Source organism: Falco peregrinus, chromosome 2 (genome assembly GCF_023634155.1).
Source record: "Falco peregrinus isolate bFalPer1 chromosome 2, bFalPer1.pri, whole genome shotgun sequence".
In the NCBI taxonomy this organism is placed as follows: Eukaryota; Metazoa; Chordata; class Aves; order Falconiformes; family Falconidae; genus Falco; species Falco peregrinus.
In genome coordinates this window covers 71,424,489-71,439,443 of record NC_073722.1, presented here as the reverse complement: position 1 = coordinate 71,439,443, position 14,955 = coordinate 71,424,489, and the positions used below count along the sequence as shown (strand labels likewise).

At 41.1% G+C, this 14,955-nt stretch overlaps 1 protein-coding gene across 2 annotated transcripts; it reads right to left on the bottom strand.

Annotated features, from left to right (window-relative positions):
* Positions 1–469: 469 nt before the first annotated feature.
* Positions 470–14,955, bottom strand: LOC101914499 (alcohol dehydrogenase 1). Of its 2 annotated transcripts, none has more exons than XM_027779969.2 (9): positions 14,684–14,955; positions 10,723–10,824; positions 9,418–9,556; positions 6,389–6,476; positions 6,074–6,293; positions 3,980–4,240; positions 3,661–3,796; positions 2,176–2,314; positions 470–820 (listed from the first exon to the last, which is right to left on the bottom strand). In XM_027779969.2, the coding sequence occupies exons 2-9, from the start codon at positions 10,798–10,800 to the stop codon at positions 796–798; spliced, it is 1,086 nt and encodes a 361-aa protein (XP_027635770.1). In that variant the 5' UTR covers positions 10,801–10,824; positions 14,684–14,955; the 3' UTR covers positions 470–795. The 2 variants fall into 2 exon arrangements, with proteins under 2 accessions (XP_027635770.1, XP_005232590.1); XM_005232533.3 differs by lacking the exon at positions 14,684–14,955 and adding an exon at positions 13,758–14,039.

Below are 14,955 nucleotides of genomic sequence, written 5' to 3'. Positions count from 1 at the left end.
ATGACTCTTTCTGCTGACATAAACAAGTCAGTCATCATTAGCACACAAGTCCTCTTACATCATGGGCTCTTCTACCGAGCTACCATGCATGTGAGTGCCTGCAAGCTCTGATTTGTACTTTCAAGAGATAATTCAATGTTGAATTATCACAAAGCAGAACACCACCACAGCAATTTTATATGGAATTCTTGAAAGTGTTTGAAAGTGTTAGTTTGGTAAAATATCCAGTGCCAAGACATTCTCCAGTGCCCAAGTCTATGATTTACTTAAATATAATTTACTGAAATTATTAATTCAAACATATGCTCACTGTATGTTCTAATCTCTGCAGTAATTTCCTTGCCTGTCAGATAATGGAATACTAAAATTATTCAGGATGAATACGTAGTTCTTACCTAGAGTTTTACTGTGCTGAGCTGCATGCAAAAATCTGTTAAGCTTGCAGTGTTATGAAGGCCCAAAGAAACAGTTTTCTTCAGTTTTCTTTTATTAAAATATTCCATATTGAAAGACATCTTTAAAAATCCAAACCTTTTATAACACCTGTGACAGCACCAAGTCCTGACTATTAAAAGAGAATTGCAGCACAGTACAGAGGATTTAAAGCAAGAATCAGGAGGAAGAGGTAGGAGGAAAAAGATTATTTCATTTATAAATGCTGTGCTTGAAGTCTAGGGTTTGAGCTTGATGGTGGTAGACCTTTCAGAAATGTCTTTGTTTTTCATACCAGTTGTATCAGAGGATAATGAATTTTGTACTGGTGCTGAGCCATCTGCTGCTTATCAGTTGAGAGTCCTAAAACACCAGGACACTGCGAATACTGCAAGATTAAATGACAAGTTAGTGACTGTAGAAAAGCCCCTGGGCTGACATCAGCCAAAGACTGCTTTTTCTCTGAAAATCTATACTATTGCTGTCAACTAGGGTACTCCCTCCCGGCTCCCCCCAGCTCCAGCTTGCAGCAGAATGACAACAGATGTGCAAACTTTGCTGCAGATGCAGAGAACAAAATGCATGCCAGATTGCAAAGCCTTCACTCATGAAGTGCACGGCTTCTAGCAGTTAGTCACCACATATAGCCAGGGAAGTCCTTGGAGGGAGGCTTTGACACATCTTTGGAGTTACAAATGGCTGTAAGGGCAACCTCTGAACCCTACAGCTTAGTCTGCACTGAAACATTGAAGTGTCTCACTTGGTAAAAACTGTCAGCTGCAACATGCCTCTGTCTTCAGATTAACTGTCAGTATTTTAGCAAAGCTGATGGCACCTCTGCCCTCACCACTTTCCCCTGTGTGTTACACTAAAATCCAAAACTAATATTTACAGCCCATCTAAAATAAGGACAGTCAAAGAATGAAGTGTGTGCTGCCACAGTTAGAACCTGAGAACAAACCTCTGGGGCTAAATTCTTCTGTTATATGATTTTTATATTTAGAGTAAGTAACACCTAAAATAATTTGTATTTCCTGCTTCTACCAAGGAGAGTTTTCAATTATTCCTGTGGTGAATCTTGTCAATTTCAACTAACTTCCTATTTCAACACCCTATGAAAAGAGTCTGAGCTGAACTCTCACAATATTACAGGAATGCATGAGAGCTAAATTCTGAGTTTCCAATGTATATATACACCAAGTACTTTCCCTTTTGAAAAAGTATGAAATTTAAGGTAAACTACCCAGTGACTGTAGGACTAATTGCACTGGGGCTCTGTTCTGTAACTCACAGGAGGAATGGTGAGTTGCTGTTCCAGTAAACATAGTCTATTTCTGTGGTCCTGCTCCTCATCTTAAAACATTCCTTGGAATGTGATGTAGCTAAGCCCTGGCACCCTACAGCTTGGCATTCCCAGGCTCCCTTGCTTGTGTGCTCTTTTCCAATGGGTAATGGGAAGGGACTTCCTCATTTGTGTGGTCTTTTCTCCCTTTGTGACCCAGAGTCTTTGCTCAAACTAGAGTCTGAAAGTTCCTCTGCAAGGAAAGATGGGGCCCACTGCATTTCAAAAGCTAAAGCTTTACTTGTTTTATTACTGTACTGCAACCCATGGACACAGACTGGACCAGATTAAGGAGCATAGTGGGTTGCCTTCCCCATTTTCTGCCATGCAGTCATACTCTGTGTTACTGTACAGTTCCTTTAGATAATTTTGTAGAACCTTTACAATGAAACAATGTTTACCTCTTCCCTGTCCTTAACAGATCAAATCCTTCATTGATTTTAGTGAAAGGAAGTGTGTGTGTTATTAATGGATCCAAAACAATTTTTTTCTTCATGTAGTCAGCAACCAGTTTAGGGACTGAATCTTTACTCTTCCAGCCTGAAAAAAGACCACACAGACAACAGATAATGAAACATTAAATGCATGTGATAATAGATAAAACCCATGGCAGCTTAAATTTTTAAGTAAACTTTCTAGAGCAATATAGCATGATGAAATGTTGCAGCATGTCTTTACCTTTGTAACAGAGTGCCAGCAGAAGAAACACAGATGAAATGCAGCTATTCTACACATGACAAACCCAGTCTTTTACTGACCAGTAAAAATTTGAATCTTTAAAGAAGCCAGACTGCCACCACATTAAATGCTAAATTAAAATATTAAATTAAAATTAAACTAATGTTTAATTAAAATATTAAATTTAAATTAAAACATTTATTTGATTTAATATTTAACTTGTCTATTGATACATTGTCCAGTAAATCACACATCATACAAAAGCCAGAGTGCTGACTTCAGTGTTGGTAACTGGAAACTTGATTGCCTGGTCAAAACTGAGGGAAAGTGGGTGGATGTGTCTTTCTTTTCTTACAAGCAGTATTAGATAAAGCTGTCTCACATAGTAGGAAACCCTTCCAGAGGAACTTAGTTTGTCTCTGCTATTTTATTCAGTGTCTATTGAATAGATCAAAGGAACTGGTTGTGAGGAAACCTGTTGTTGGAAACAAGTTTTCTGTGGCCTTCAGCATTGTGTTGAGTGAACTACAGCTTGCTGAGCATGGGACCCTGCTGGGATAGCTCAGGAAGGAGAAAGAACTGGAAGGGACTGATGGCAGCTGGCAAGGGGCTGAGCTTGGGGTCTGACCTATGCAGAAATCATCAGACCCCAATGTCCTTTAGGGTCCTGACTCTCCATCTCTCCCACTCCCTTTTTCTTTCCCTCTCTTTCTGTCTTTCTATCACTCTCATTCTCCTTTTTGCTCTTGCTCTTTTTCTCCCCTCCTCCTTTTCTTTTCCTCATTTTCTCTTGTTTCTCCCTTATTTTCTCTTATCTTCCTCCTTATTTATCTCTTTTTTCTTTTATTTTTATTTCTTCTTCTTCCTCTCCCCCTTCTTTTTTCTGTCTTCTTCTACCTTTCCCTCTTTTTCTCTCTCTCTTTTTTCATTTTTTCATCTTTTCTCCCATATTTTTCCCTTTTTCTATTTTTTTGTCTTTTTATCTCTTTCTCTGCCTCTTCTCTCCTTCTTCTCCTCTCCCTCCTTCTCTTGCCATTAACTAACAGTTCCCATAATTAATTCCCTTTGTGCTGCTTTGTCAGCAAAACAGGCATCAATATTACTTCCAACAGGACAACCTAAGCAATGAATTTATGTATATCCTATTTCATTCAAGAGGAGTTTCAAGTTTCCCAAGCCAGTTAAATCGTATCTTTCCAAGTCCTTACCTCCAAAGATGGACCCTTTCCAGGTGCGACCAGTGAAGAGGAGCATGGGGTCAAAAGTGATCTTTTGTGCTGCAGGTGGCACTCCCACAATCACACAGACACCGTAATTGTGCTGGCAACAGGCCAAGGCTGCAGTCTGCATTTGAAACAGAGGGACACCCTGGAGTCATGCAAGATTTGCTGCTGGGGCAAACAGGTTTGAAGTTAGCTTGATACTTTGCCAATAACTTTAGGTTCCTCACCCCTGGTGCTTAGTGTGTTAGTGAAGAGAGAGCTGACAAGCTAACACCTCATTTGACGGCAGTTTTGGGTTGCATACCATGGTTTCAGTACAACCGATGACCTCAAAGGAGTAGTCTACGCCATGGCCGGTCATTTCAATCAACACTTCGTGAATAGGCTTCTCAAAATCTTTAGGGTTGACACAATCTGTGGCTCCCAGCTCTTTGGCCGTGGCAAACTTGTTGCTGTTGATATCAATAGCAATGATGCGTGAAGCTCCAGCTGCCTTGCAGCCCATGACAACAGAGAGGCCAACTCCTCCCAGGCCAAAGATGGCACAGGTGGAGCCTGGTTCCACCTATAATAATGACAGAAACATGGCATGCTGTTACAGTATAGGTAAATTACACTGTGGGGGGTTTTTTTTGTGGTTTTTTTTTTTTTTTTTTTTTAAACAGTGCAACATGTTTTTTTCACTTAAGCCACTTCTTGTAATTCAGAGATTACCTGCTGATAAGGAATTGGCACATGCATACCTACTATTGCAGTATAGTCCTACATGTGACTAAGATAAATTGTTCGTAAAAATACATATCTGAGACCAGGTTTTCATTACATGTCTCAGCTTCAGGTTTAGATACACATTTTTTTTATGATGCTTTATATTCCAGTGCTGTAGTGCCACAGCGACAGCTGTAAAAGTCACAGTCATATATTGCTACAGATTTTAAGTGTTGCATATATAGGCTTCCATGTATTCCCAGAATTAAAATGAAACAAATCACCTCTGTTGTAACATTTTTTCTAGGGATGATATTAATAAATGATAAGGAGTATTTTTATGGATTTTGAATTAAGACTTCAGAGTACCTTAGAGACAGATAAACTGAAGTAGGCAAAGAACTACCATCTTCCAGGTTCTTCTGGAAACTATGCTAAGGCACATGGAAAATAAAGAGGCAATTTGTGACAGCCAGCATGGCTTCACTAAGGGCAAATCATGCCTGACAAATCCAGTGGCCTTCTAACAACAGGGTTCCAGTGCTGATGGATGAGGGAAGAGCAACTGACATCATCTGCCTGGACTTGTGCAAAGCTTTTGACGCTGTCCCGCATGACATCCTTGTCTCTAAACTGAGATTGGAGAGACATGGATTTGATGGATGGACTGCTTAGTGGATAAGGAACAGGCTGGATGGTCACAGTCAAAGGTCAATGGCTTGACGTTCAGGTGGAGACCAGTGACAAGCGGCATTCCTCAATGGTCAGTATTGGGACCAGCACTGTTTAACATCTTTTTCAGCAACATGGACACTGGGCTTGAGTGCACTCCCAGCAAGTCTCAACAAGGCCAAGTGCATGGTCCCCTGCACATGGGTCAGGGCAATCTCAAGCACAAATAAAGTCTGGGTGGAAAAGAACCCAACAGAAGCTCAACATGACCAGGCAGTGTGCACCTGCAGCCCAGAAAGCCAGATGTACATTGAGCCACATCAAAAGAAGCATGGCCAGCAGGTCAAGGGAGGTGATTCTCCCCCTCTACTCTGCTCTCATGAGACCCCACCTGGTACACTGCCTTCAGCTCTGGGGCCCCCAACATAAGGACATGGAGCTGCTGGAGCGGGTCCAGAGGAGGGCCACAAAGATGATGAGAGGGCTGGAGCACCTCTCCTGTGAAGACAGGCGGAGAGAGTTGGGGTTGTTCAGCCTGGAGAAGAGAAGGCTCTGGGGAGACACTATTGCAGCCTTCCAATACCTAATGGGGGCTTACAAGAAAGCTGGTAAAGAACATTTTACGAGGACCTGTAGTGACAGGGCAAGAAGAAATGGCTTTCAACTGAAAGAAGTAGATTTAGATTAGATATTAGGAAGAAATTCTTTACTGTGAGGGTGGTGAGGCACTGGAACAGGTGGCCCAGAGCAGCTGTGGATGCCTCATCCCTGGCAGTGTTCAGGGCCAGGCTGGATGGGTGGTCTGGTGGAAGGTATTCCTGCCCATGGCAGGGGGGTTGGAACTTTATGATCTTTAAGGTCCCTTCCAACCCAAACCATTCTATGGTTCTGCAATTCTTTCCATCCTGGACTCAGTGGAGTCTATTCTGCCTGGCTGCCATGCTGACAACCTGCTTGAAGGCCACACAATCTTGAACAGACTCCATGAGATACCAGAAACATCTGCCATGATACTTACCTTGGCAGTTTGCAGAGCAGCCCCATAACCAGTTGAAAATCCACAGCCCATTAGACAAACTTTTTCCAGAGGGGCAGCAGAATCAATTTTGGCTACAGCAGTTTCATGCACTACTGTGTATTCAGTGAAGGTACTTGTACCAAAAAAATGGTGAATTGCTTTTCCTTTACAGGTGAATCTAGTGGTGCCATCAGGCATTAATCCAACATTTGAACCAGTGCTGTTTGAAAGATGACCAGAAATAATGGCAAGTGAAATATCAGTTTTGTATAAATAAAAATCAAATAAGGGTTGTTGATAAACAGGAAAACTCACTCATTTTTACTGCACAGATTACTTTTGGTGCTTAAGCAGGTGTTGCACTCCCCACACTGTGGAAGAAAGAGTGGAATAACTTTGTCTCCTACAAATAAAACAGTAATGACAGAACGTTAGCAAAGGCAAATGAAGCATGCAGGTAAAAACATGAAGAAAGTGTACTTAATCCCTAGGCAAATGTGCACTAGGAGTGCAGTGCTGATTTTATTTCCTTCTGCTGCCCTTGGAAGATAAACCATCTCTCTCTCATAAAGGACATCATTATGGCAAAGTTATGACAACTAATTTCTATATGCAAAATTCCTGCTGTCTTTCATAGACCTGAGTCTGAGCTATGTCATAAACCTCTGTTGGCTACTAGCATCCATAAAGTACTCATTCAACAGTTTATTGCATCTTCTACTTAAAAGGAAAACAAACAGGTAAAGAAACAGAGATAAAAATTGACAACCACTAGGACAGAAAATTGGAGTGCCAAGATAACAGGGCTGTAAATTGTGCATACAAAGAATGGGAAATTAGTCATTAATTTGCCAGCCCTTGAGTCTTTCTTATTTGCAGTCTGGTTACTGTTGCATTGGAGTAAATGCAGATGAAATATTTGTCAGCAAAGCAGTGGCACACACAAGCTAAGACAACATCTCTAATTCTCTGTAGTGGGTTTGCATGGCAAGGTTTGGTAGCAGGGGGCTACAGGGGTGATTTCTGTAAGAAAATGCCAGAAGCTTCCCCCATGTCCAACAGAGCCAATGCCAACCAGCTCCAAGATGGACCCACCGCTGACCAAGGCCACACTAATCAGCAACAGTGGTAGCACCTCTGTGATAACATATTGAAGAAGGGGGAAAAAAATTCTGCGCAAAAACCCCACAACAACCCAGCAGCAGAAGAGAGGAGTGAGAATATGCGAGAGCAACAACTCTGCAAACACTGAGCTCAGTGGAGAAGCAGGGGGAGGAGGTGCTCCAAGCGCTGGAGCAGAGATTCCCCTGCAGCCTGCGATGAAGACCATGGTGAGGCAGGCTGTGCCCCTGCAGCCTATGGAGGTTAATGGTGGAGCAGATATCCACCTGCAGCCTGTGGAGTATCACACGCCAGAGCAGGTGGATGCCTGGAGGAGACTGTGACCCTGTGGGAAGGCAGCGCTGGAGCAGGTTTGCTGGCAGGACTTGTGACCCAGTGGGGACGCACACTGGAGCAGTCTGTTCCTGAAGGATTGCACCCCATGTCAGGGACCCACACTGGAGCAGGAGAAGAGTGTGAGAAGGAAGTAGCAGCAGAAACAACATCCGATGAACTGATCACAGCCCCATTCCCTGTTCCCCTGTGCCGCTCAGGGGGAGGAGGCAGAAAACTCAGGCAATCAAGGTGTTTTTTTCTGATTTGAATGGTAATGAATTAAACTAATTTTCCCCAAGTTGAGTCTGTTTTGTTCATGACAGTAATTGCTGAATAATCTTCCTGTCCTTACCTCAACCCACAAGCCTTTTGTTGTATTTTCTTTCCCCTGTCTGGTTGAGAAGGGGAGTGGTGGGCACTTGGTAATCAGCCAGGGTCAAGCCACCACATTCTCTATCACAAGTATATGATGAACAAAGTAGCACATAGCTTCCCATGCAATCTTTTACTGCTATACATCCTTGCTGTGGAAAATGCATGGTGAAACACTAAGTCTCTGAACAGGTAATCCCTAATACAGGTCAGTTTGATTTGGCAGTTCTACAATGTGGCTAACCCTCGGCACATTGAAAGTTAGGGGAAGTCTTTGATTTCTATTTAAAAATGGAAAAAGCCTACAGAACATGAAATGCCCCCACTACCCTGACCCTCAGTTAACTTAGAACTGCAACATGGGCTTAGTAATCATTCTGCTAAAGAAACTTTACAAATCTTGGAGCCTTTTTTAGAACTTCAAGTCATAAATCAAGCAACATTGAAGAAACATGATTTTTTGTGCAGGGCTGCTGTTTCAGCTCACCTGGTAACACATGGCAGCTAGAATTAGACAACAGAGTGCTTTATGAACCCAAACATAAGAGAAAAAGCAGTTAGAGCTATCACTGAAGCTTGAATTATACATATTTGGAGTGAAAGCAGTAATCTTATAAAACTTTTTCTTCTCACACATACCAACCTGCTTTGGACAGACTTCATACTTGTTGCCAGTATGAACAAAGACACTGGAAGCACAGAGGTGTTAAAAGTGAACTACTTAGGTACTGTAACAAACTATCTGGGTAAAATTGAGCATTTCTATGCAGATTTTGTTCACTGCCTATTTTGTATTAATAATCTAGCCCTTAGAATTTGTTCGGTCCTGTAAAAGTGTATATATCTCCCATCTCATCTTGTAGCAGTCGGAGGAAAATCAGCATCTTTCACTGATTTTATCTACCCACTGTGGTTCAAAGAGAGTGTAGCAAGAAGAAGAGCTGGTCCAGATAAGTGTCCTCAGAGTGACCTAGCTCACAGCAAGCAGTGCTGACTCACCTGTATTGGTGCTGCACACAAGCAAAGCCTGCAGCAGGGTGGGCACCCTCATCATGCCCTGATATTTTAAAGTGAAGTACTCAAACACACAGACCTAAGTTCTGGTCTACTGAAGTTAATGGATTATTTAGCTGTTAGGAGAATTAAAAGAAGGTGTTCTGACATGTTGTCTAGTGCTTTGCCTTATTCTTGAGACAGATTAGTTGTGTAAACAGTGTTTAAAGAACCTGCAGCTAATACCTGATTTCCTATGACCAAAGGCAAAGAATCTATCTGCTTAAGCCCACGACAGAAAAAGTGCTATGTAAGGGGAAAGCAAGGTGCAGATCTTTTTGCCAAAACCAAAATAAATTGAATAGAACAATCTGAAAATTATCAAGATTGGGAACACAGAAAGATATAAATAGCATGTAGTATCCTTCAGAGAATCCTTGAAAAAACTCAAGAGTTGGAGCATTTTCCTCTGCAATATGAGTACTCACACATGTAATCATCTTTGACTTAAAACAGTTTGGAAACTCAGCACAATTTCATACCTGGTTTGATTGAAGTTACTCCCTGCCCAACACTCTCCACAACACCAGCTGCTTCATGCCCAAGAATTATTGGAAAAGGCATAACCAGTCCACCAGTTATCACATGGTCATCAGAGCGACAGATCCCTGTGGCCACAATCTGATTTAGAGGAAAGACAAGATTGTTTTAGCATTTAACTATGTCATGTTACATGCCGAAGTGAAATGATATCATGTACTTGGAGGAGTCACTTGCTTCCCTCCAAAATCACTTGTGCACACAAAAAATCTACAAGTAAAATTTTGATTGTGTGATTCATGATTTGCATGGTTTGTATTAGTCTTTGATCTACAAAGCAAGGCATTTTGTTAATGTTTGCTATGCACTACTGAGCTCTATAGGGAGCCTGATTATCTGGCAGAACCTATGTTCTAGCAATACAATCATATATGAAGAACAGAATAAAATTATTTCTAATATCTATATATAAATACATGAATAGAAAAAGCTGGTAATACAGAAGTATTTCAAAATTATGTAAATATAGATTAACTAGCACGTTATTTCTAAACAGAAATAATACATATTTTATGTTCCTTATTTTTAGATTATATTGGAATATATCATATAATGTTATATAAAATATGGTATCACGGTATAATACATATATATAATAATGTTGTTATATATAATAATCTATTTTAAGTATACATTATGTTATATATGCAAAAACTTAGGCTAGCTACACATAGATCACATTTTGCCTTTTCTTGCAGGTAGTACAACGGTATTTCTTTTGAAACATTCAGGTATGTCGTTAAAACTTTTATTCTGACAAATGGAGTTATCAACCCCATGAGAGGGTTCTCCTCACTTGTGTAACACTTGAAATTGCTCTAAAATGAAAAGAGCCGCTGTATTCCACTGTAAAAGTTCCTGAAATGTAACAGATGCTCAATACTCATTTAAAAAAGAAAGCTCCCAGCCCTACTGAGTAGCACAGATTCAAACAAACTAAAAGAGAATGTCTTGCTCCATGCTACAAGAGATTCAGATTTTTGCCTTGTCCTGTAGTTTATTCAGCCCATTAGAAGCACAGGTGTCTTAGTAAACAAAACCCCAACCCTAATTTTTTTTTTTTTTTTTTTTTTTTTTTTACAAGAACCTCATGATCAAATTTAGCACATTCTGTAAGAGTTCACTGAATAGTAACTACTCACCTGTACGTTTTCTGACTGGATCCTAAAAGTTTATAGAAATAATTCTAACAAACAGCAAGATAGAATGCAGGTCATAATAGTTGTTTTAAATTTTAATTTTAGTACCTTTATGCGAACTTCATGTGCTTTTGGTGGGGCAACTTCCACTTCCTCAATAGAAAAGGGTTTATTGGCTTCCCACATTACTGCTGCTTTGCATTTAATAACCTGCAAACAGAGAAAAGAAAAAGGGAATAGCACTTGCATTTACAAGTCACCACAGAGATAGATACTTACATTTCTGCCTGTGAAATTCCTGCTCATATTGGGGGTGGGTGGGGAAATTACAGGAAAAAAACAAACAAAACCCCCCAAGTGCAAAACACAAAAAAAAGCCAACACCAAAGCACAGTGTAAGCCCATTTATTCCCCCCCCCCAAGATCATGTCTGACTTTGTTCATATTTCTGTCATATGAAGTTTTCAGCAACATGTATAATAGTCTCCTAAGATAACTGTATACCTTATCCATCTTCATTGCTCCTCTGTTTCTAACTTCCGTGGAGAATTATTTTTGCTGTGTTGGATTACTGGTGTCTTCTTTGAGATGGCACACTAAATGATGCCGTATACTGGGCTGTGATAAAGTCTGTATTGCCTAGAACTGCCCGTGTTGGGAACTGACAAAATTGTTCAAAATGGAATTCAGAGCCTAATACTGTTTATAAATATTTTATTACAGCCCAAATTCACCCATGAGGTGATGGCTGAGGGGACACCAATGTAAAATGACATAGCACTATACAGAGGTAATCTAACAACAGTCCCTTTAGTGCAAGATTATCTGTGCTAAGGTACCTTGCTTCTCAAAAGGAATATTTAACTCAAGCGGGGTTACTCCCAACACCCAATACAGCATTTTTTCTGTTAGGCTGTAGTTTGTCCATTAGCTCCGCAGGCTTTGTCCAGGTGCTGACGAGCCTCAGGGCTCCTCTAATAGTCTGCCACAGAGAAAAACGCAGAAAAGAGAGGAGAATTGTCCACTCCTCATCCCAGGCTCTGAGGCAGGTTTCCACCCTGTAAGCTCACTCCTAGTGTATTCAAAGGTAGCAGGGCTTCTCTGTCCCCATATTCATTCCTGCTCTTCCTTGGTGGTCTCTGCCCATCCCAGGACTTTAAAGGACTCCAGGCCCTGAAATATGATTTTCTATTTCACCATTATGGTGGCACTCTTAAGTCTTCAGTCACTCCGTTAAGTCCTACTGACTGCAGACATTCAGGTGGCATTATCTTGAGAGGGAAATGGAGGCAAATTGAGTCCATGATGCAAGATTAGCACATGCATAAGTATCTTGCATGACTGGGACAACTTAACACCAGTGTGCTGCAGAGTTCTCAGGTCAAGAAAACCAAATAAAACAACTTTTTAGTTTTAAAGCTTTTGAAATAGAAGTAGAAATAATGTCTAATTATCAACAAATTATCAACTGGTTACAAAGCAAATAATTACAAGGAACAAACACAGGAAATAGTGCATTTTCAGCAGCCAAACCTGAAGTGGGAAAGAGCACACTTTGAAAAAGACAGACTCTAGAGAGGTTTGCATTACATTTAACATTTCATGTGTCAAATGCAAGCATGATTAGTAAAAAATTCACCAGTGAGGCCAAAGATCACATTTTAAAGGGTCACATTTTCTAGGGAGCTTACTAAAAAAAAAACAAACCAACAAAAAAAACTTCTGTATTTATACTGTATCCCACACAGCACAATAATGATTTCACAGCCTGCACGTGCAAAACACAGTGTTTATAAGAACAAAGGTAACCAAGAACTGTGGATTTCTGAGAACAATTAGACACTGGTTAACTATGTGTTCTTCTGATGGCTGACTCCCTGTGAGCTTTTACTGACTGTAACAGGATCCCACAGATGCACCAACAGCACACTATCACCCATTTCATCTATTAAGGCAAGCACTAGCTGGAGTAACAGGGTGTTTTTCAGCTCTTACATTCTACCAGCCTTACAAGTTACTGCAGCAGGGGAGGATAAGTCAGAAACACACCCTTTTACAGAGCATAAAGATTATGCTGCTTGATCACATAAACTGCACAATAACTCACCTATTACTCCAAGATAAACACAGTGAAAACAAGGCAGTTTAGCTATATCACCACACTTCATTTACTGTCCTCAGTCCAAGGCTGGGCAGAGGACTGAACTCAGTGAATTTACCTACAAGTGAACTGCAATTTGTTTTACATTTGAGGTATCGCAGAATTAAAGAGAGCAAAATTTTCCCCCCTCTTATTTTGTTTGGTTTTAGAATACTGAAGACAGCTGGCAGTAAACAGCAAATGATCCTGACGCTTTCTTAAGGCACATTCCGGCAAGGTACATGCCTTCACTCATTTTCCATATCTGGGTTCCTGTCCATCAACCTCTCTTGCATGTCTCTGTGTGTATGTTGGTATCTCTCAGGTAGTGCAAGAAGCAAAACATACTGTTTTCAGCAGTGGTATTAACCTACATCTCTCTTGTCACTTACTTGCTAGCAAAGATGCAAATACTAATTTCAGTCCCAGCTCAGTGTGATACTTACTTTTCCTCATTAGCTAAAATTCCAGACTTTTTATACACATATTCAAATTTCATGATTGTTTTAACATCAGCACAATTACACCCTGAAATTTAACACAATATTAACTGTCGGGTTTCTTTTAGAACACAAACTGATATGAATTATAAAGAAGCTAAAAATAGTTTAAATCACTGTGGGATCTTAGAATGGAAAATGATAGAGCTGATAAATACATTGATCTCAATACTTAATACATTGTATCATATTAAAAACTGTCCAATCAAAGATTAAAATTAGTTTGCTAACCCTGGGGAAAGGAAGATTATTCTTATTCTGGTGCTGTCACCTTAAGTTGGCCCAGTGTTTAATAAAATAAATTATTGCCTTGAAAAGTGTAACAACCATTTCCTAGGAGAGTACAGCAGCCTACAAGTAAAGGCAGCTCTGCTGTACTAGCTTCCTCCAAAACTATCTGTGCTATACTACCAGGACTTACGGTGTTCCTGGAAAGAAACGGCATTTCAAACTGCTTTCACAGTTGCAGTGAAGAACCTTCTCAAATATACACTTTTGCTTACTTTGCCTGCCATGCTCATGTTGACCAGCGTGTCTGTCTTGCCACCACTGACTTCGCGCACCAAGGAGACGCTCAGCTGCAAAGCAGTCAGGTTGCCGATAACCCAAGCCCTCCCAGCACACTGGGAGCCAGTCTTGTGATGTGCTCCTGCAGGTGCACTGCTCTGGCCTTTTAGCCAAGCCTCTCAGCTCAGAGTCCCGCCCTTAATCAGCCAAAGCGCTAGAATGAAAACAAACCACCCACCTGCAGAAACCTGGCTCTTTGCAGGGCTTCTGCCTCCCCGATTCCCTTGTCACACTCTTCCCCACCCTTGTCGCATCCCACCCACGGCGGAGCCCTGGCTGGAAGCTCTCCCCTCTTCCCACCTCCCTGGGAGCCTGCCCTCCAAACCCACTGCTCCCAGTGGCACTGCAGCTGCAAAGAGAACAGGGGACAGTGGCTCTTGAAGTCTCAGCGGCAGGGACACAGTGAGAATCTGAAGGCTTTGCTGAATCCCTTTGCTGACGCTCACAAGAGCCCAGCGGAGATAGTAAAATATCGGTTGGGAAAGATTGGATGGCCAACCTCACAAAGCAAAAATGATTCATACCTCTTGCAGCTAGAGGAAAATCTGGTCCCTGACTCCGTGCATGCCCCAGATACCCAGGCTTGTCTGACCTGAGCGTGGAGTGATGGCTAAAGACCTCAGAGCAGAAGGCTGGGCTTCTCTGGGAAAGTGTATGCAATACCACTATCACAGAGGATGCTTTGTCATGTCAAGTTGAAAATTTGTGAGGTGTGGTGCAATTAAAAGATTGGTAGTATAACACAAAATGTCAACAATATGTATATAAAACCCCCTCTAAATTCTCAAAAGTAAGGACTTCAAGGTGGAAGACATAATCTGTGCCCTCTGTGTCAAAATATATCCAAAACAACGTGACTTACCTTCCTGTAATGTGCTGACAGTTTTACAAAGCCTCAGGAGGTAAGACCTAGTGACTTGTACTTCCTAGAAAAACTTGCTTGTATCAGAAGGAAGATTTCTAGTCCAGTCTATTCCTTGACAGTTATCTTTCTCCTTTCCTCACTTCTATATTTCCCATCCCTCTTCCTTATTGGTCTCTTCTTTGATCCCTTTATGTTTCCTTTGACCTCGAAACTCTCCTCATCTCTTTAGCTATATGCACATCATTCCACAAAATGATTTTTTCAGGGAA

Coding starts and splice junctions, on each gene's coding strand:
- LOC101914499 (XM_005232533.3), bottom strand. Junction 3,797..3,979: donor TCGGTTGTACTGAAACCATG/GTATGCAACCCA, acceptor TTTCAAATGCAG/ACTGCAGCCTTGGCCTGTTG. Junction 2,315..3,660: donor GAAAGGGTCCATCTTTGGAG/GTAAGGACTTGG, acceptor GTCTTTTTTCAG/GCTGGAAGAGTAAAGATTCA.